The sequence below is a fragment of the Manacus vitellinus genome, unplaced genomic scaffold, assembly GCF_001715985.3.
Source record: "Manacus vitellinus isolate BGI_N305 unplaced genomic scaffold, ASM171598v3 scaffold_0_pilon, whole genome shotgun sequence".
Lineage (NCBI taxonomy): Eukaryota > Metazoa > Chordata > Aves > Passeriformes > Pipridae > Manacus > Manacus vitellinus.
The window spans coordinates 4,864,309-4,886,873 of NW_021938789.1; the positions used below are offsets into that span (position 1 = coordinate 4,864,309).

Below are 22,565 nucleotides of genomic sequence, written 5' to 3' on the forward strand. Positions count from 1 at the left end.
GATCATGATCACTCAGTTACAGAGATTTGGAGGGAGTTTTTAGTGTTTGCAACATGAGAATTCCAGCATGGACCAGATCTCAGTGTTCACTAATGTATTAATCATGTGCTTAACTTCAAGAATATTTTTTCCTTCCCAGGTTTTAGGATCAGGCCCTAGGTTTCTATGGTGTACTTGTGCTGGACCCACACTTTATTTGTTAAGCAGATGCAGCTCCAGTGTCTGGAACTGAAAAGCAGATGATTAATTTAATGGATAACTAATCTACCTGTTTTCACTTTCAGGTTTTTAGTTGCATTACGTTGTCAATCATTCTCCTGTCTCGAATGAACCAGCATAGTGTTTTACCAAGGCTCTTGAGACTTAACATGGAAAATGAGCAGAATTATTTTGATTCATTGTTGTAACAGACTATAAACCTCTCCTCTGTTTTTAGAAACATTTACCATAGCAGCTGAAAAATGATTTTTCAAAATACTATTGCTACAGCCATGGGATTAAGTCTTGGGTTTAACCCAAAACACTCTCTATGCCACTAACACCCCCTTTTCTAATCCTCCTAATCTCCGCACACGCGCACACACACACACACACACACACACATACACACAAAAGAAAGTTAAATAGCACACTATTTCTCAGGGAAAATTCTGTTTCTAGGGGAAAATTTCAACCTAAACCAAACCTACAATGTGTACTACATTACAATCAATATGACTTTCTATTTGTTAATGTTGGCACAACTAGAGGTGGAGAATTATCAGTGACAACGAGCAGAGTATTTTTTGGTTCCAACAGCAGAAAGACTTCTGCTACACATTTCTAAGCAGTTAGCCTTAATTTCATGCAGAACTTTCCTATTTTGCATAAATTTAAAAGCTGAGTATGAAGCAGATTCTCAAAATGGTGTGATTTTAGCTTAAGATGCTTACTACAGTGAAAATACATTTTTTAATTATTATTACTGTATAGCTGTCATTAAAAACTTAACTAATTGTGTACAATATCAAAATACGCTTGTGATCATTGTCTTCTGTTTGCCAGGTGTTGGTGGGATTTCTTTACCTACCTAGACTCTAGGATTCAGATATAGAATCAACTTAATAACAAATTTCTGTGCTTTATAATATGTGAAATAAAATCGTCACCTCTTGCCTTACCTTCTCTGTTTGCTCTGAGACATAAAACACTTTATTTTCTTTCTGTCTGAGCTGCTGCTCTGTTTGTAGGGAGATAAATGAGTCTCAAAATGTGTCACTGTAATTGGAAGCATCAAGATGAACTTGAGGGAAATCTTTGCTCCAAGAAAGATGTTTACATTCTGACATCTTCTCCCCTAAATCAGGACACAAACCAGTGCTGTGGTGTCAGATGCTGCCACACGCACATAAATTTTGTCTTATGGTCAGTCTCCAGGAAATATAGTACCCATAAGCCACACACAGCGAATCATGTAATCTATAAGGTATTCATGGCATACCACCTACATCTTCTGGAGAATCTGGACCTCAAATGCCATGGGAATGGGACTGTGTAAAGATACAGACTGTTAAATAAACCTCTGCATCATCTAACCACTCCCAACGCCAGGAAGAGCAAGGTGAGCTTCAGGCCATGATTGCTTTTCTCTTCTCCTTCATTTTCCTCTGTGCTAATAGAGAAAGCAGGATGGTGGGGAGCTCATTTTTCACTCTTTGACTTCTCCTTTCTTTTTTTTTTTCTCTAAAGATAAAAAAGGCCACAGAGGCTTGGTTTCACAGAAGGTACATCTGTGACTATAAACCTGTGCTGCAAATGCAAAATGAAACTGTGCCAAGAGTTGCTTTTGTTCAAAATCTAAGATTTTTCTAGCTGCATAACTTGCTACCTCACTGACTACCTGAAGCCTAAGAATCTCTTTGCATTTATCACCCAAACCTCATTGAACTGAACAGGACTATAACTACAGCAATTTTTTATATGTTAGAAGAGGAATGTGAGTGACTTTAAACAGTAATCAAAGTTTTCTGGAGAAAAGGAAACTATATTTTATGCTGATTTTTCAATTTCACATTCTCAAACCTGGTCAGATGAAGATGGCTAAGGAAGCTCTGCCATCAGCAAGCAGGGGGATATAACTTCTTCCCAGCTACTGTAATTGATAGCAAGTGCTACAAACTCTCACAGCCTTCACAGTTACATAAAGAGGCAAATGTATGCCTGGCCTGCAGCAGCCAGTAGAATCACAAAAATCTACCCCAAACCAGTTTCAAAAGTAAGTTTTTCAAATACTGTTCCAATGAAAAGCAAATCTATAATGCCTACCAATGAAAAATGTGTAAAGATTACTGTTTTTCTTTTCGACACGAATATTAAATTACTTTATTACTTTAAATAAGCTGTAGAAAAGCTTGTTTTATTCTAAAGGGTAGTGGTAATATACAGAAGTTTGCCAGGCTGCTTTCAGAGGCTGCTCAATTTCAATTTGTCAGAATTTAATGCTGTGTCTATCTTTTCCTGCAGCTGCTGCTACAACAAAAACCAACAAAACCAAAACACACAGCCCCGAAACAAACAAACAAACAAAACACAAACAAAAAACACAAATCCCCAAAGCCCCATTGAGCTCCCTCATATTACATTTGATTTCTCTTTGTGGTTGTGGAGCCTCATGCCAATAATACTAAAGATGCTGAACAGCAATGTCAGACAACTATTCCTTAAAAAATATCAGGAGCACTGAGAAAATTTACTGCAACAAACCCAGAAAAAACTTAGACCATATGTACAGATCTTTTGGGGATAACATGTCAAACAATGGCATATATTCATCATTGCACCTCTCATCACTTTCTCAGATTCTGCCCACTGATTTCTCCTCTTCATATAACATCTGACATCCCAAACCACTGAGAAGCTGTAAAGGGCTTTTCAAAGCATCAGAACTCCCTTAAACCACCACAAAAATTTCTCTGCTTTTCCCTAAAAGGGGGATTTCAATGTAAGATTTATGGGCCAAAATGGCAATATTTTAGTATACCAGAATGGCAATATTTAATCCCAGAGGAGTAACATATTTCAGATGTTGAAGTCTTTCTGTAGAGGCACAACTGGCACCTTTATGCCTCAAATGTAAGTAACAGCTAGTTTTCCAGAGGGATATAGAGCTTTCAGTAGGTGACATGCATAACTTTCAGAGGGAAACAGAGTGCTGGTGTTCAACCACAGACTACCAACATGCCAGACTTCCAAGCTCAGGTATTTTTATTTACATAAAAAAGGTATTTGGGAGCATTTCTGCTGGTTTAGGTGTATTTTCCTATGTTCCTTGCATCTGAATTTATAGACAGGAAAGAAACAGCTTTAGAGATGAAACAGCTTTAGAAGTAAAACAGCTAGAAAGGCAAGTGTAATTAATGTGTTTCAAATTCTGATAGGATAACTTTTTCTAAGTGGTTTTGGTGGGCACATCATGGTGTAGTGAGCTGAACACCTGACCAAGGCAGGATCCAACATTTTGCTACCTTTAATTGAAAACCTATCCTGTGCCCTTGTAGATAAACCTACATGATACCATGAAATATCACATATTACTAAACTCAGAAAGTACATTTCTCCCATTGTCATAGAATTTTCTGGTTTACTTCTCCTGGACAAGGAACAAAGTTGAGATTTTTCTTTTCACTCCTTCAGAATTAGGATTGAACTTTAACTAGTAACCAAAGGTGAAAGCTTTATTATTCTGAATCTGGCTTAAGATTGTAGAGTTGCAAGTCATCTCACCTAACTTGGGATTTGTACAGTGCAGACATGTACATCAGTTCAGGTTATCAGAGGCCTCTACACAGGAAGGAGGCTTCACAGTAAATATTTTTAGGGTACAACTTTTTGGACTTGTTTTGAACCTCTACTTTCTGAGAAGAGAAAAGCTACTGTTTCTTTCCCCTGATGGTAAGGAACATCTGGCCACATAGCTTAGATTAAATGATCAGCAATCTACATGACACCAACCCTGAGGGGAACTTCTTCCCACAGAAGAACAGAGCAGATGGCGCTACTGTTGTAGTGCTGCACATCCTCTTGACCAAGAGATGTTAGAAAATCATCTTCAAAAGCATTAGCACCATACTCTCTAGCTTCAGTCTCTCTTTGACATTTATCATCTTACTGAGAAGAAACTTGAAGGCTTTTTGTTTTCTTGTTGTGTGTTGGGTTAGTTGTTAAGGTTTGGTTTTGTTTTTTCCCAAGCTGCTCCTGAGATTTCAAGCAGCAAATCATCATGCCCAGCTATTTATAGTAACAGAGGTAGAAGATCATTTCATAATGGAGCACAACTTCAGATGGAGGCAATTGAGAAGTCATTGAACTTCGCAGCTGTGCAGCTGCGTCACCAAAGCCCTCATGCTGCCCAATTATTTTCCTTGGCGACTGCTTCCTTTAAGAACTTGTTTTTTCCTGACTATGCCTCAGTTGGCTGTTTGTGAAGGCCTGGCCAGTGTTTGTTGAAGAAAGAAAGAGCAAGCAGTTGCTTCTGTTATTCTCCAGAGATCTTTATAGGGAAAATGCTGCTGAATATTGACATATTCTCACAGTTTCTGGGGGAGCCTTCTGACAGAGAGGGAAGGCAAAAAGAAGGGAGGATGAGTGGCAGACCTGCACTGTCTGACCTTTCTTCCCAGAGGATAAAAATCAAAAGAGAAAAAAAAAATATATTTTTCCTCCTTTTTTTTTTTTTGTTTGTGACTGGTGCAGCCTGAAGTTCCTCTCCTGTACCCATGCTCTGTTCTCCCCAAGCATTAGTTCACTGCTAGTGAATATAATGTTGTCCATTTTTGAGTAGAAAAATTAAATATAACATTGTCTGTAATGTTTGGTAGAAGACAGAGAATTGGACCAGCCAGCAAGGTCTTCTAAGCAGTTCTGCCTTAACTGGCAGTGGTTTTTCTTTCTGCCTTGTTTTACAGCCCATGGTATCTACCTGGAAAGTTCTACAGCAAAGCTCCATCAAGCTGTTGTGCTGACACTAGCTGGGAAAGCCTGGATAAAAGACCAAATCTATTATTTGCAGAACACCAAAGTCACAAAAATAATCTGCTACTGTGGGAATAAGGATCAGAATAAACACAGACCTGGAGGCTTTCCCTGGGCATGTCCACTTAAATGAAGATTACAGAAAGCCAAGTAAATAAGAGGAATAAAATAAAAAAAAACATGCTAAACTCCCTTTCCCTTCCCTTGTTAAGTCTTCTTCCTACTTCAAAGCAATCCTCAGACTTCAGTCCTGTATGTGGGTGCAGAAAGCATACCAATACTGTCCATACACACCCACTTTGGGGTAAGCCCTCAGCCTTATATGTCTTTGAACACCAGTTCCTGGCTGGTGGTGTCTAAACAGGCAGCATCACCTTCTATAAACTGCAGTGTCTTGTGGTTAAATAAACTTTTCGTCAACCCACTGCCCTAGTATTTTGCTATGGACTTGAAATGCTCAGCAGAGCACTCCAGACTTCAGAGCTTGGGAAACAAAAAAAAATAAATTCCTCCTTCTTCCTGATTTCTGCTAAACCAACAAAGCCTCAAGCAAGAAACAAGTAGTCAAAACAAACTTAAAAGAGTGTAAGACCGCTGTCTGGGATATATGGTGGTATGAAATAGCTGGTGCAAAGCCATAGGAGAAGAGCAAAAAGAGCAGCTGCTGCTGAGGGCAAAATGCAGAGGTGCATTAATAATAACCCCTACAGCAGATGCTGTGGGGAAGAGCTTTTCATGGAATAGCTGGTGCAGAGGCAGTTCCAGAAGATGTGCAGAAAGGATGGGACTGCTGGCTGCTGTGTGGTTGTGCAGAACATACAGAACAGCAAGCAGAGAGCAGGTTGCGCAGAAGAGCTGCCATGCATTCATTTTCTGTGTGACCACTGAGGTTCCCCAGCAACTTCTATTTCTGCTGCCTTTTCAAAACTTTTAAGAGCTCGACTGGAGCTGCAGCAGCTAAAACTGCTAGACCATAAGAACGCTCTGGACAACCCAGCAGCCATAGCCTGCAAATCACCAGCTTGCACACGAGCAAGTGTAAAAGTATGAGCCTTGGCAAGCTCTGAGATTCACACACCTCATTTCATGTCCACTTCCTTGAGAGGTACAGGATACCCTATAAAGGAATTCCCTTGTTTTTCCTTGCTTGCAAGTAGAAAGTGCCTCTCTCTTTCAAGTGATATTTTTTAACTGATATCAGAGGTAAAAATGTGTTAGAGCACTCAAATACTGGGGAACAGAGAGTCACAATCAATCAGCCACAGGAGCTGCTATGTGGGGCCCAGGGGAGATGACAAGGTATGTGCCACACTGACTACAGTCTAAAGGCTCTCTCTCCATTACTGGTTCTTCTTGGGGAGAATCACTGCTGTTTTGGGACGTTACCCATCTTATACTGCTCTGAGGGTAGAGTTATAAGATGCCATCTCTTGCAGAAAGGGGTCTGCAAGTACCTGACAGCTGCACAGCAGTCTGGCCCAGTGTCATGCCCATTCAGTTATAGGAAAGAAAGCAACTGACCTAACCCCTTTTTTTTTTTTTCCTAAGGATATTATTTTCTTATTCTGTGCTGTTTTCTTGCTTTCTGTCTCACCTGTACCTTGTCTCCCTAACAGGTACAATCTCTGTTTATGAATGGTACTTTATTGTGCATGGTGTGTTCTCACTCCTTTTTCGTACTGAACATTGAGCCTGAGAAGTTGTCCTTAACTTTCTCAGCCCCACTGCAGGCACAGATGAGCAGGACAGGTGAGAGGGAGCTCACCCACAGGGGTTAGAGTTGGCTGGTAGGGCTGTGCAGCTCCCACTGCAGATCTTGCTGGGTTGCAGTATAGAAGCATCCTGAAATACTCATATCTGTTGTATTGCCACTGGTGTGTCTCTCTCTCTCTCTCATTCCTTATTTTGCTGATTAGGCCTAGCAGAAGTAACGAGGTCAATGACCCAACTTTGACTTGGAAAAGTTGTAGCTGCCAGTCCAGTTCCTTTGAGGGATGAAAATAATACTTTTTTTCCTTTTTTTTTTTTTCCTCCTGAGAGACACAGCCAGTAACTGCTTACAACAGAAAGGCTGCCAGAACATTTTGTTTTAAAGGGACACTGACTGCCATCTTACCTTCTTTTAGCCAAGAAACAGAAATATCAAAGTTGGGTCATAAACTTACCGCTAACTGCTGGCATCGGTAGGTGCTGACTCTATCTTTGAGTAATTACCCTTTGCAGTTCTGGCTGATGTCAGGGGCACAAGTGGCAATTAATAAAGTCTACTCATGTCTCAGCAGACGAGGGTCACACCACAGATCAAATGATACAGATGCTCTTGCAGCCAAAGGGAATGACAATGCTTTCTTTTTAAAAGAACCTCATCTGACCTTCGTTACCTCAGAGAGAAATCTTGCTACAATGCAATGGCACTTGCAGAGCATTAGATGTGATGTGTGAGCTCCACAAGGTTTTTGGAGACAGCTTAGAAAAAGCAGGAACTGCTGGTAGAATGCAACATTTTTTGTTGAGTAAGGAAACAGCCTTTCTCCCCACACACTGACCTGATTAAAAGGCCAAGGCACTTAGCCAGCACCAACAACAGTGTATTCAATTTTTATACTATGTCACTTCTAGTCTCTATCTAGTCTTGCTGTAATAAAAGTTGTTATGCAATTTATTTCAAAATCAGCAATGTGTTATCTGGAAGACAAAAAGTTTCTCTTACAATAAAAGAAGCTGATCACCCTGTGGGTCTTCCTACCAAACAATTTCTTGGCCAGAATCTGAAAAATTAGCAATAAACTCAGAAATACTATAATTTCTTTACTATTACTCAATGGTCACAAACAAACACCTCTCACAAGCTGTAAAATGTCGGTACTAGCATGGCACACATGGATGGTTAGGCTTGACTTTAGCCATGACAGGATCCATCTGCATGCTACAGCTATCCTAAGTTCAGAACATGTGTATGGTTTTTGCAAGCCTGGATGCTGAGGTTGTATACTAACAGAAAGGAGTTGGAATATTCAACAGGTAAAACTAAGCACCTAAGGGGTGAAAACAGCTCTTTGTTTAGTGACAGCAAGGGGTGATGCCATTAGTACAGGCACAGGCAATAATGTGATGGATAGAAACACTATTCATTTTTAAAAGGATGATACCCCATCAACCTTTGAACTGCATCATTGCAGTCAAGAGTCAGCCAGCAAAGGAATGAACAGATTGCTCTTTTCTGTATGTCATAGAAACCCAAAGAGGCAAGGCTGGTTACACACAAGTCAGTTGGTAGAACCAGAAAGTCTAGACATGATGGCAACCAAAAGGGAAGGTTCTTGATGTAAAAAGGAATTAATATTTGGGGCAGCAGAGCATAACAAAGACACTAGACCCAAATGTAGAAAGCACAAAAGCACAACTTGCTGTAGAAAACGCTCCAGAAAGAAATGCTCTTCTGCCTCTAGGGGAACTGTAGCAATATTCAGTAAGGAAGAATAGAATTGTTTGGTTTAGAGTACCTAGGAGATTTGGATGTATCTCTTAGCAATTTCTCCCCTGGGTTTATTACACAAAAGTCTCACATGCTCTATAGTTCTTCCTCTCTGCTTCTTGTCACGTACAGGCAGAACTGAGGACAACAGCATCCCAGCTAGATACTCTCTAAGTGACATCAAAGCACAATTCATAAATATGGAAAAACGTGTAAATAAATGACTTGTGTGCAAAGCATTTCTAAACATAGTCTAAATAAGGGCAGCATAATTATATCACAGGATGCAAAGGGTTGTCACAACATCAGGACCCAATTTTCTGCGAGAAAATGTTCTCTTGGGAGAATCTATTCCAGTCAGACAGAAGAGACAGGAAAGACTGACTTGTTTAAAAAGAGGTTTGCACCAATACAATATTTGTGTAAACTTTAATCTCCTTACAGTAGAAACATACACAGTCCAAGCCAAAAGTAGTGTAACAACTTTACAGCAAAGCTTACCAGTAAAATGCAAAAGTAGTTTGTATCAAATTCTTAAAAAACTGTGCACTTTCTCAAACTTAACTTTGTTCAGCACATCGTTTTGATTTATATATAATAAGGCATTAATTCTATAAGAATCATTTACTATATCCCAAAATCGCATGACCTAGGTGTAACACTCTATAGCCTGATACCATTTTTGTTCCTTTCGATATTTACAGATTTAATCTACCTGCATTGACATGGAGCACAGAAGCACTAAGAACAAATACAAGCTTTGCCAGTAATAGGTTCACATTGAAAAAGTTACATAGAAAAAAAATTAGCTCAATTATGCATTGCAATAGCTTGGGTCTGCTGCAGCCATGACTGTAGTTTTAGAATAATTTTCCCTTTCTTGTGCTTCCTCACTTCCAGTAGTATTTTGGTCTTTCAAAATGCAGAACTGAACCTGCTCTGAACCTGAAGGAACTGGAAGTGGGCCCCATTTCTACCAGCTATCCAAAATTTGGTTTTCTCCTCCTCCCCAGAAGACAGTTCTTAAGATTCTTTGAAATTTAAATCTTCTATAAAAGGCATCGCTTAAGTCATTCTAGCTACTATGTACAGAAATGGCTCAGGCAATTAAGTAAGTCCACCTTGTCATTAGTCAACAGAAGTATAATTACTGTAGCTGTAAAGGAGGTATCTAGTGTTCCAGAATACGTGAGTTTAATTATGGTGAGAGCTTCCTCAATTCTATTTACATGACAACTTCAGGCTCAATGTTAAACAGCAAGTCATCATTTCCTCGTCGAACTTCAAGTAGTAGAGGTGATTCATTCATCACAGCCTCTTGCAGGTCACTGGAGGTCATCAAAGGACGCCCATTGACTTTCACAATAATATCTCCATCCTGGATCCCTCCTCTGCGAAGACAAGAAGAAAGAGACAGTAAGTATGCATTCTACGTAGAGAAAAAGTATAAAAGCTATTCACCACCTCTTCTGCTGATGTGATAAATTGTCACTTGTTTTTGTTTCCATTGAAGGGAAATCCTACCCTTTTGACTGCAAAAGAGTAACGAGTAGTACTTGCTAAATGCAAAATCAGGTTTGGGTTTTTTCATTGAGGATTTCCTTTTAAAACAGCAAAAACTATGAGTCTAACTTTCTCTTTGACTTCCACAAAACTACAGCAAAGGAGAAACAGAAAATACTTTCATCCATGATTGACTCACTTCATCCATTTACAAGATCATGCTTTTATGTCTCCAGTATTTATTTCAACCATTGGAAATTAAACTCCTCTCAAAATTTCAAGACAAGTAGAGTGCATCAGCTGAAGTACTGGCAAATTATTTCTCTCTTGCTGTTCAAATGTAATCCAGAATAGTTTCTTTCGTTACTTTTTCATCTTTTTAATACTTCCTAAAATAATTTTTAGATACATTTTATTTATTTTGCAACTGTTCTGTCAAATAGTCTCTTCCTCTAAGATGAAGCATTATCTCAGATAACAGCTCTGTCAGTCTTATGTGAATGTTATCCTGTCTCCTGTTTAAACTTAATCCAAATTTCTATTTATTAATATTCAGTATACCTTACAAAAATAAAATTTGTCCATGGTATTTGGGGTGCCTCAAGTTGCACCAGGGGAGGTTTGGATTGGATATTAGGAAATATTTCTTCACGGAAAGGGTTTTCAAGCACTGGAAGAGATTGAGCAGGGAAGTGCTTGAGTCACCACCCCTGGAGGTATTTAAAGAGGTGTAGATGTGGCATTAGGGACATGAGTGGTGGCCTTGACAGTGTTGCATTAACAGTTGGACTTAATGATCTTAAGGGTCATTTCCAATCTAAACAATTCCATGATTTAAACAGCTCTGATATTGAAATATTTCACTTTTGTAGATGTGAGTAGAATCTTAGCACAAATATTTTAAACCTAAAGGCACAATTTTTAATTGTTTAAATACAGATCAAGACTGGTATGAGAAATTGCTTAAATATAAATAGAAATACTACCTTATTCGTATCTATTTGTAGATATAAACATGGTGAAGAAAATAATGTGCTCTACATACCTATGAGAAGGTGAGTTTGGAACAACTTCGTGTACATAAATTCCACTTCTGACATCAGGAAAATCAGCATTGTTGTGCTTCAGTTCTTCCACCAAGCTAAAAGAAGAAAACGTCACTGATTACGCCACACAAGAAGAAGCATTCAAACACTTTTATTTATTTATTCTTAAATTTTTTGTGATAAAAGAGGAAAGACTTAACAATTAACTGTTTGCCCCTTGTTCTGTGATGAAAATGTAGGGCATTTGAATTTGGATTTAAACAAGTTACATAGATTTTGAGAGAATCAAAACTACTTAATGGTCTCATACATCTTCTGTAACAATCTGACTTTTGCTCTCTGTAGCAGTAGCACAGAGGGCCCTGTACATGAGCAGAAGGACAGGAGCACTCCCTGTTCTAGGTGTGTACAGGCAGAAAAGACATTTCTGCCCAAAGAGTTAAGGCTGGTGATGGGGCAGAAATTTGCTAACTATTTTGCTTCTTTTATTTTGCAAGTTGTTCCTAATTTGTCTTTATCTAGAACAACAGAACTTTTGATAATTTCAGCCATCAGATAGATCAGAACTAGGAAAGTTTTCCAAGGAAACTTCAGTTTCCTCAAGTTTTCTTCAGGAATTGTTTGTGCATCCCTTTCTAATGAAAGAAGACAGGAACCGGCTGCAAAATAAAGGCTCTACAAACATCCCCTCATTTCAGAGTTGATGACATCATTTCAGGTCTGTGTACAGCGTGGGTTAAAACCCATTTCTAAAAACAAAAGGGTTTAGATCAAGGATGGATTACTCTGCTGTCTGCCATGAAAAACTGGGGTCCTCAAGATGGAAAGCAAACTAAAATGGCTGCAAAGATTCCTCTTCACTTGACTGTACTCAGGAAGCTAACAATTAAACGACTAAAGCAAACACACAAAGGGAAGTAGTCTTTTTCTGAGAAAAAGGCCTGCAGACACCTTACACGGCTTCATTACACGCCAAAAAAGCCGTAAAATCTCACAGTGTTCACTTCACAATTACTCAAAGGAACATTCTGAGTTTCCTTCCATGATGTTCATGCCATTACACTGATTCATTCCAGCTGAGGATCTGACCCTTCAGGGAAGACTGCAAGAGTGTAACCCGATAAACAAAAATGGCTTCACTGCAAACCCAGCTGGAAATTGTCTTGTTTAATTTCATAGTCAACTGCCACACTGGAAATGTGCCTACTGCTGGGAAAGAACACCAGCATAAGAGCCCTTGTTTGTTATCCCAGAATATATCTGGGTAATGGCAAGGCTCAAAGCACCGTGAGAGACAACAGACAGTAAAGAAGTGGAGGAGGGTGTCCATATTCTGGCTTTGTTAACATGGAGGCGTGGAGCTTTAGTTCAGCATTTTAACTGGAGAAAGTAGTTGCTAATGGTTAGGCACCAAATCTTACATCACATGGCCTTCACTGATAAAACTAAACCCAAACTATCCCCCTGTCAGCTGATCTGTCATTGGTACTCACAGTCACCTGAAAGCAGCAGCTTGTTTAAATGTCACCTAAAACCTGGTATAACTCCAGACCTCCTCATCATGAGCCAAAATCTGTGTTCAGGCTCTTCCTAATTTCCCTCAGCTATGAACATGGCATCCACCACTATCAGCATTTACACAATTTTCAAGTCTCAGAACACAGATTTCACCAACATCATTAAAACATTTGCAGACTTCCTAGAAACTAATGACCACTTCTGGATTCTCTGGAGATTTGTAATGAAAGCTGAATGAAGTTCTGAGCCACTACTGACCACATCTTGTATGCATGATCATACATTTTAAGATACTTACGCAGGTGTTATTGTCAGCATTCTGATGCCAATGAAACGTTTCTTCCCATCTGAAAGTAACACAGAGGATATTTAAGAAATTTAGCCAAACACTGGCAAAAATAACTACTCTGATGACCTAAAATATCTGAAAATTAAAACAGGATGTATCAGCTTAACAAAGCTAAACAAAATCATAAGCATCTACACCGAGGTTACTTTTTAAACTCTGGTTAGCCTTGGTGTACAGAATGACAATCCCTCTCCCTGGAAGTGAAGGTAAGAGAAATGTCTTTACACTCTGTGAGAATTTTTCGTTCAAGAAATTCAGGAAATTTCTGTGATCTAGTATCACATGCTTTCAGCAAACGGAAAATTTCATAACCTACCACCATTTAATCTGAAACTTGTCAAGACAATTTAATCATATGCTGTTCTCATTAAAATGCAGAAATGAGATTTAAAGAAATTTAAATTCCCACCTTTCTGAGACAGGACAACCTAAAGACTCACACTGATTGTAACGCAAATGGCTTGCTATTCTCACCCCAAAGAACGAAAAGCAAGATTAAAAAAACCCAACACGTAGATCTTAGCCAAAATGATCACAAAAATGCTTGGAGGGCTGGAGCACCTCGGCTTTGAGGAATGGATGAAAGAGTTGGCACTGATCAGCCTGGAGAAGAGAAGGTTCCAGAGATACCTTATTGAGGCCTTCCAGTACTTAGAGGGGACTTATATGAGATGGGGACAAACATTTTACAGGGCCCCTTGTGACAGGATGAGGAATAATGATTTTAAATTAAAAGCGGGGAGACAGAGGCTAGATATAAGGAAGAAATTTTTTATGATGAGCGTGGTAAAACAATGGAACGTTGCCCAGAGAAGTGGTAGATGTCCCACTCTGCAAACATTCAGGGTCAGGCTGGATGGGGCTCTAAGCAACCTGATCTAGCTAAAGGCATCGCTGACCATTACAGGGGGGTTGGACTGGATGACCTTTAAAAGTCCCTTCCAATACAAACTATTCTATAATTAGCCAGGACTCTAATTTTAAATGGTGAAAACTCACTCCTTTAGGCAGAACACCACATTTCTGTAGTTGGCTTTTAGTAGTCATAATATTGCACAGCTGTCCTATAAAAAAAAATGCATTTTTTTACTTATGACTTCCTGAAATGAGTGCTCCAGTACTTAGTTACATCCGGTATGAAACAATATTTCCCCTTACTTGTTCCAGCACAAGTACTTCACAAGATCTTTGAGTTTCTCCAGGTTTTCATGTGAGGAAAAAGATGATGTACATGGACTCCTCCAACTCTTATTCTTTCCAAGAAAAATACTCCTAAGTAAAGGAACTAGTTCTGAATCTTATGCATGTCCAATATTCCCATCAGGATCACTGAAAATGTTGACTACTAAACACTGGATTTACTACACTCTACACAATCTTACATCTGTAACTGTCATCCCTGCTTTCCTCTGAAATGTTCTGTCTCCTTTCTATTTTGAACTGAAACTATTAAGATCCAAATCAGCTATTGTGAGAGTGTCATGAAGTCCAGTTACTCAAAATCAAAGTCTCAAGAGGGCCATGAACTAGCTCATACTGCTTCTCTAGTCTGCATGGCATACATATAAGTTTTCACTTTTTAAAAATATCCAAACGTGATAATTATCCCATCTGAAGATAATCCCCTGGCCCCTGCTATGTGGATAGTTAAATGATGATAATTAAATGTGCCCTTCAAAAGGCACATCAGTGACAGACTCTCTAATGACAGTTCTCTGCATTAAACAAATTGCTGTTGGTCATTGCCTCTGTTATACAGAAACACGCAGAAGCACAAAGGATACTCTGGGGGCTGAGATAGGAATGTTCCCGTGAAAGAAAAATGAAAAATGAAAGAAGGGACAAAGGAAATTAATTTGGAACAAACAAACCAGCAAGAATGAAAAACTACAGCAGAAATGCTGCTGAGTCAAAGGGAATTATTTCTCCAGTGCCTAATGATACATGTAAACATAAGGTTTTAGGGAAAAAAAATAAATCTAGTAACTAAAGATTTCAAAACTAAAAGTCTCATTCTATCTTCATCTTTTGGGTATTATTTCACCCCTGTTCATGCGTTAAAATTCAAAAAGGCCTTCTGTCCTCTCTCTGCACTAAGTTTACCACACTGCAAGTAGCAGTTGCACAAAGTAAAACTAACATCTGTGAGCTATGAGTTACTTTAGCAGCAATCATGAGGCAGAATGAAAAATAATTAGGAGAACGGGAATAAAGTGAGGTTTTACAACTGATGTACTAAGAAGTACATCACAAGTGTGTAGTCCCAGCAGTAGTTAAAAGAAGGTTTGTATGTTAGAAAAATCAGGTTGAGCAAATGCGAAACCATTGTGGCTTAAAGTTGGAGCAGAGCACAGCAGAGAGAGATACTCAAATCTCATTTAATTTTGTAAACACCAGGCCAGATTAAATACCAGTTCCAAAGGTAAAAAGTCAAGCAAACCAACCTCAACCACTAGTTTAAATGTAAATCTGTTTTGTGTTAATAGAAAGTCACAAGCAGCTAACCCCAAGTATCTAGAGCTGGTTCACTGTTTACAGAGATTTGTTCCACAGTATGGAAAGCATTTGTTTTACTGTTAAACTTTATTTATTGATCTTGTAACAGTAGAGATACAAACCTGACAGATAAACACCAGCTGAAGGCAAGAGCGTTTATGGCTTATAAACCATGGCAAAAAGAACTGATAAATCCAAACTAAGGGGTCATCTACTCAAACTCTTATGGGCAAGAGTAACTCTGGCACAGGAGTATCCTCCTTGCAGTTGATTTCAGCGGCACCAAGATTTCACCAAGATTTATAAGTGAAGAAACGGATCCTGTGCTTTTTATTCAAGTGGCATGTAAAACTCCTGTTTCTCTGCTCTTTACTTTTGCACTTGAAGCTCATCTTGCAGATTGCATGAGCAGTCCTGAAAGCATGTAAGATACTCCACTGCCAAACAGAAACCGAGGACAGCTCAAGTCTATAACGTGAACTGTGTGCAGTATGCCTTTTATAAGAACTGTACGGTTGAATTTAATCAGTAGTCTGAATCTATATTCAGCAAGCCTCCTAAGCAGCCCCTGTGATTATTGGTAATAGTTATCAGTAATAATCATCCAAATACACAGATAAGCATATAGTTCAATCACAACTAACAGTGTCCTGAGGATGTAAATGAGGATTCACAGAAACGATTTGTTGGAGGTGGCCAATGCAGAACTCCCCCATTTCTCCTTGCCCATCTGAAACAAGGTTTATTCTTTTTCTGCAAACATAATATAAGAGGCCAGGTTGACCTCTTGGGCTGAATTTTCTTTTTAATATTTTGTCAAGTTCCTAACTTATTCTCTTCCATTCTAAATGATACAAGTTTAAACACTTTCTAGTTTTACTGTTTTGCTCAAGTCTAAACTAGGAATAGATGATAGAGCCAAAACTGAAAGTAAGAAATTTTTACAGGATACTAACAAAAGACACTGGAGTAAAAGAATCAGTCAATGCTTAAGGATAAATGACTTCCAGAGGTAAAGACAGAGTACACAGCTGGTTACAACTGAGATATAGATGGACACACTTCATGCACTAGTTTAGAAATTCCTAACTATGAAAGGAGGATAAACTCAAAATTAGTACAGGCTTTCAGAACATTCAACAGACAAAATCTCTATGCAGTGTGGTAAATCTTTGGTAGAAAATACATTAGGTATTATTATGTATTACAGATGCATTAGGTAATATCAAATGTTTAGATAACAATAGTCAGGGCAAATATTTCATTCAAATGCCATCCTCTCCTTTCCCCCCTCTCTGCTTCTGTACTTTAGTAGATCAGATATTTACAGAAATGTACAATGGATAGGACTTTAAAGAATTTAGTTATATTTTATATAAAACTGATAATTATCTGATCTCCAGAGTAAATCTGGAAAGAGGGGTATCCTAAGGGAATTTTATCATCTTCAGGCAATATGGTATTAAGAGTAATATGGTAATATCCTTAAGCTTCTTCCTATGACTTAACTGTACCATAAGGGAAGATTCCAGTGAAACTACTGTAATATAATTGGAGCAAAACAAGACATAAAGAAAATCCCAAAAATTCTTCTTCACAAATTCATTATGCCAAGAAATAACAAATATACAATAAACCTGAAAATTATTAGTAAAGGCCTAAAAATTACAAACTAGGGCTCAAATATATGGTGAAAATATCTCTATGCATCAAGAGATGCATTGATTTTAAATTACTTTTAAACAGCTGTTCTGCCTGTAGCCTAAAGGTACAAGAGGTAATTCAGAGAAGCAAAATAAATAAATAACAAAACCCACTATGTTAAAATTGCAGTGACAGTCTCACTGACACTAAGAGAAAGTGTGAATCCTTTTGATTAGGTGATAATGTGAATGATTAAAAAAAAACAAACCTAAAAATCTGTATGTTACAATCACAATATAAACTTGAATATTCCACAATGTTTTTTCTTGGGGTTCCATAGGCAAAGTTATCTCTGGGCCCTTAGCTGGGTTCAGCAGGCACATCATTTTGCAGAGGCAAAGGTGCCTGAAGGAGCAAGATAGTTGATTTCAGTGGTATCTCTAACCTTCACTGACTTTCCAGCCCATTACGAGGAACCCACTGGTAGATGGTGGGCTTTCTGCTCAAGGCTTGTGTTTGTGCCTCTAAGGCCATTCCTGCAGGATGAGCCACTGCTCCTCCCTGGTTTAGGATGAGAAGTTTGGTTCTGAAGGGTAACCACTAATGGTACAGACCTGTTTGTTTCAGAAGCCAACAATCAGTTAGTAAACTGGGTGAATAAACAGGCCTTTTGACTTGTTGGCCAACAAATTATGTCAGCTAATTTGAAATGTACTTTTTAGCACATAATTAACAACTTCTTTCATCACACCTCCAATAACAACAGTGAAAACAACATAATTTGTGGAATTAAGCAAAACACAGATGAGGGGACTCATCAGAATTGTGATGGTCTCATATATACAAGGAGATGCATAACTTTAAAACCTCTAACTAAGGGAAGTTTCTGAAATAACAGAATCTGAAAGAACACAGAGGAGAATGGTGTGGGGAAACAACCCTGGCATCAGGAACTGGATGAACTCAGGAGAAGACAAAATTAATAGCAAAAAGATTCAAGAGAAGAAGCAGCAGCCAACACTCATGATAAAAGATGAGTAGTAGGGTGTGGACAGATAAATTGGCAAGTAAAAGATTAAGCAAGATTTGGCCTGCATGCAGCATTACTAGATCAGCTTCAGCTGTGCAGCATTTACTGTGACACCTAGAACAGGGTGACAGATACAATGCAGGCACATAAAAAAAGTCCTGAGTACTGCAGTTGTCAGTTGCCAGCATATTTAGATTTATATGCTCTTTGGTGCAGAGGCCATTCTTTTTTTTCTGTTTCTCTCCCATCTTCCCATGTATTTCCTCACAAATTAGTACACAGCCCTTCTTGCACCAGGGTCTGAGAGTCTATCATAATATAGTACTGTCATAGATGACCATGTTAAAATAAAGATCGGGTTTTACTGACAAGGCACACACTACACTCCATCTGTGGACAGGTGTTTATAAAGGTTTTCACCTTATTCTCCACAGTACACCTTAATCTCCTTTTTCCTTGGACAAAAAATAAAAGAAGACTCCTTCATCAAGGCATCATCTGTTCTCAAGATCATTTGAGACAGTAATGACTCATCTGTGTCCCCACTATCCTCAGAGGCCCTATTTCCCAGATTTATACAGATACTGTCTGCTCCTTGGGTGTTTGAGTAATAAAATGTCTCTCCCACCTCTGTGAAATTGTTTTCTAATTCCAAGTCTGTGGTGCTCTATACTGTAAAATGATGCTGGTCCTTTCAGGAATAGGATCCCAGAACCCTGTCTTCTGGCACTTCACCAGGATCAGGATGATAATTGGAAGATGTCATTGTTTCTTGCAGACTTTACCTTTACTTTGCTTGTCTTGTGACTCTGTGAGAAACTGAGTGATACGGTCTGAAGGAATAGCAAAAGAAATTCCAGCTGTGACCTTCAAAGTGTTAATCCCAATAACTTCACCATCCTGTTGAGAGACAACACCCAATTAATTTGCTCTTAAGTGACAGGGTTCAGCTCACTGCCTAGCATTTCACGTTAAAAGCTTGCATAAGAAATTGTGGAGTGTTGTAATCACTCCAGAAATAAACATTACTTGTAAGGGAGGATCTGGGCTCTGATTCATTACCCATTTTGCATTTAACTGGGATGGCCAGAGAGATTACAGTACAGTTTGTTCATCCAAGGACCACTCAGCAAGAGTGCTCTCTACTACAGCCACAGTTCACTGACCTGCAAAACCAGTGCTGGTTTAAAGGCATCTATTTTAAAATAGTTGTGCAGGTTAGGTCTCATCTTTGTTGTGCATCCCAGGTTTCACAGTGTGAAAGAGCACAACTGCTCATACCACATCCCATATTCCTCATTGCTGTGTAAAATTTCCTCTGGTCTATGGGGAAATGTTTTCCTATGGTGTATGAACTGAGACCTAATTTGTGTAGTTTGCACTGGTTTCATTAGCTTGAGCAAATGGAAGCTGGTATGACCTATGAATCTCTCCAAAAGAACATTCTCCCACTTATTTCAAACTAGCTTGAAACTAAACAAACCAAGCAACAAACAAAACCAATTCACATGGACTTACCAGGTTAACTAGAGGTCCTCCAGAGTTTCCATACTGTAAAAATGACATAAGGGAACAATAAATTAGTGCTTCACTATAGGAAATGCAATTCTAATTTCCAACAGTATTTTGTTTGTAGGTAAATTAAAGAGAGGAGGTCATTTCTTATGCAGCACTGATGGACACAATATTGATCACAGAAGATTACAGGTAGGTTTTACCCCACCCATTCCTCAGCTCTTATCATAAGAATTATTTTCATTTCATAAACAGGCCTTGAGTTAGGATCTACAACTTACCACTCCAAGTAGTTAGACCATAAGTTTAAGAAGAGTTATTAAATAGCTAAAAACTAGTATTTTGATTCTTCTGGAAACTGTCAGAACAAGGTTTTGAAATAATTAATTGTTATTTAAAGTTATATTTCAGTGAGATGCTCATACAGTTTTATTCATCACTTTGGTTTGTAACCCTGACAGTCTCTCACTCTCCACTGGAGAAGAATGCAGTTTTTTCATACTTAATCACAGCATATTGCTATGAGGTAGCTAGTACATAAGGATTGATTTAGTAACCACAGATATGCAACCCTCTCTGGGGACGGCATGTAGCGGCTCTGAGCAGCCCAAAATTGCCTAATACCTAATGCCTTTCAAAGGAAACATGCAACAGGACCACAGGAAATGAGCTGGGGAAGTTGCTTGTCCATCTTCATTGGCTCAACAAGTTTGTTTTTGAGTGAGGCCAGAGTTTTCAAGCAGGTTTGCTGAACAGCCAAGAGCAGCAACTTACCAGTCAAAAGAAACAAAAGCTAAGTGATGTATGACAGCAATGTGAGACACAAACTGTTTATGCTTAGATAGCCCTGTGCAAATCTTATAGATTCTCAGGAAAATAAACCAGACAAAGTTTATAAAATAGCTTCAAATTTCAAATTTAAACAAACAGATTGGTTCCTTATATAGTACCTCTCCACTGATCAGAGGCTGTACACTTGATTTTTACGTCTGAATGACACAAAGGAACCAAGATAATGAATTTCAGCCTTCCTCAGCACATCATCTTTCATTCACTTGTCTTCTGCTTGAAGGATGTGATAATGAAAGAACAGCACATACAATATAGCTCCATCTAGGAACATATGGCCCTATTTTCTCCTGCCCCATGTTCCTGCTGTCCCAGCATTTCGCAGAAGGCAGCTGCATGCACATTCCTGCAGGAAAGTCTTGGCTGAGCCACAGGAATGCTCTGAATAGACCAGCTCTCAAACTCCTCCCATTCTCAAGAGAAAACCAGTGTATTAGCTAAGCACAAAGCATCCTTATGCCAGGGACCATCTTCATATTTTGTGGTCTCAGATGGCAAAGCAATTCAAGCATATTGCCATTATCCTCACCTCCTCTGCTATCACACTCTTCCTTTGGTCTAGCGCTGACACACTTTGCTATCCTTGACTAAACCTGCCCATTAGCTTTGGAGAGCAGTGAATGCCTAAGTATACATACTAGGAAGGAGTCTGAGCTTGAAAAATGTGTATAATCAAGAAGTCAAGAATTCCATGTTCTAATTCTGTCTCTGCCACCAATTCAGTGTGTGCTCCCAGGTTACCCATCTTGCCTAAGTTTTCCTAGTCTCCTTAAATAATTGAAGAGAGTAATTCTAATTAAATGTCTGAAGAGGTTCAGTTCCTGGATCATACAACGTTTTTTGAAAAAGTTCACTTTTATGTCATATCTTAGCACAAAAAAATAATTGCACTCTTTTATCCCCCTATACAATTTCTCTCAAGTCTGTGACAATAACCATTTGCGAAGCACTTTGTAATGTCAAATGCTGTGTTATGATATGTCAAATTTGAGATTGAGTCCAACAAATATATCTTGAAAATATTTTCCTTTCAATGTATAACAGATTTAAACTATAACATTTCAGGCTATTTTCTACCCCAGATGTGCATGCAGTGCTCTCCTTAGAATTAGCACAAGTCAAATACACACCCAAGGACTTCACTTCAGCTCTCTGGATTCCTCCAGGTTGCTCTGAAGGGTCATTATTTTAATGAATTTCTACATGACATGCAGTGCTAGGACCCTTAATTCCAAACTGTATCTCAGTCTTTACGTTATTTCACATCTGGATTCTTACTTGGAGTATGTGATGTGCAGAGGGAAAAGAGGAATAGCAATAAGAAAACCCCAGCCCTTTAATTAAGTTCTTACCTGGTTGTCCTGTCACTAAATTGAAGCAGATAGTATCAATTTGATTACTCCATCTGGTTCTAATGTATGGAGATGAAAGAAACTTTGGCTCTGTTCTACAACTTGCTTGGCCAGAGCAACTCAGCAAGCAGAGAGAGAAACGTATTAATTTACTGTTGGTTGATACAACCATGTGTTACTGCACAAGATCTACAGAATGAGAAGGGTCTGTCCTATGCAATATCTCAACAGACAACCTCAAAGAGGGTAGTTTTATTTGTCATACCTTTCACAGCACATCTTATAGACACTGCATAGTCTCTTATAAAAAGAAGAGTCTATCACTGATTTTAAACGAAGCTGCTTTTATTTAGTGGATTCATCTTTCAAAGTAGGCATTTCCATACTGAATTGGTGGGGAAGGATGTAAAGGGAAACTCATCACATGCCTAGTACTTACATTAATAATAGCATCTGTCTGAATGTAATCCATGTCTGAGTCCCGCAGGCCGAGTTCTTTGCCATCTCGCTGAGCAGTGCTGACAATACCTGTTGTCACAGTGTTCTGTAAGGCAAATGGACTTCCAATTGCCACCACAAATTCTCCTGGTCTCAGGTCAGCAGACTGTCCCAGTAACAATACTGGTAGTTTTTTCTTAAATGAATGCAGAAAGAAAGAAATATGCATTAGTTTATACTTGAAAATAACCTAATTGGGAAGACTAAAAACTAGCAACAAGTTAGCAACATACACTTTCCACTACATTAATGAAAGAGCCACTCCCTATTATATACCCAA

General features: G+C 38.7%; 1 protein-coding gene across 1 annotated transcript in view; it reads right to left on the reverse strand.

Moving 5' to 3' along the window:
- Positions 1 to 8,895: 8,895 nt before the first annotated feature.
- HTRA3 (HtrA serine peptidase 3) overlaps positions 8,896 to 22,565 on the reverse strand; it is a 36,158-nt gene continuing 22,488 nt past the window's right edge. The window contains exons 6-11 of the mRNA XM_029961817.1: positions 22,227 to 22,421; positions 19,590 to 19,622; positions 18,857 to 18,971; positions 12,851 to 12,899; positions 11,034 to 11,129; positions 8,896 to 9,876 (exon numbers count right to left, since the gene is read on the reverse strand). Coding sequence (XP_029817677.1) covers positions 9,711 to 9,876; positions 11,034 to 11,129; positions 12,851 to 12,899; positions 18,857 to 18,971; positions 19,590 to 19,622; positions 22,227 to 22,421 — 654 coding nt within the window. The 3' untranslated portion in view covers positions 8,896 to 9,710. The remainder of the gene's footprint in view (positions 9,877 to 11,033; positions 11,130 to 12,850; positions 12,900 to 18,856; positions 18,972 to 19,589; positions 19,623 to 22,226; positions 22,422 to 22,565) is intronic.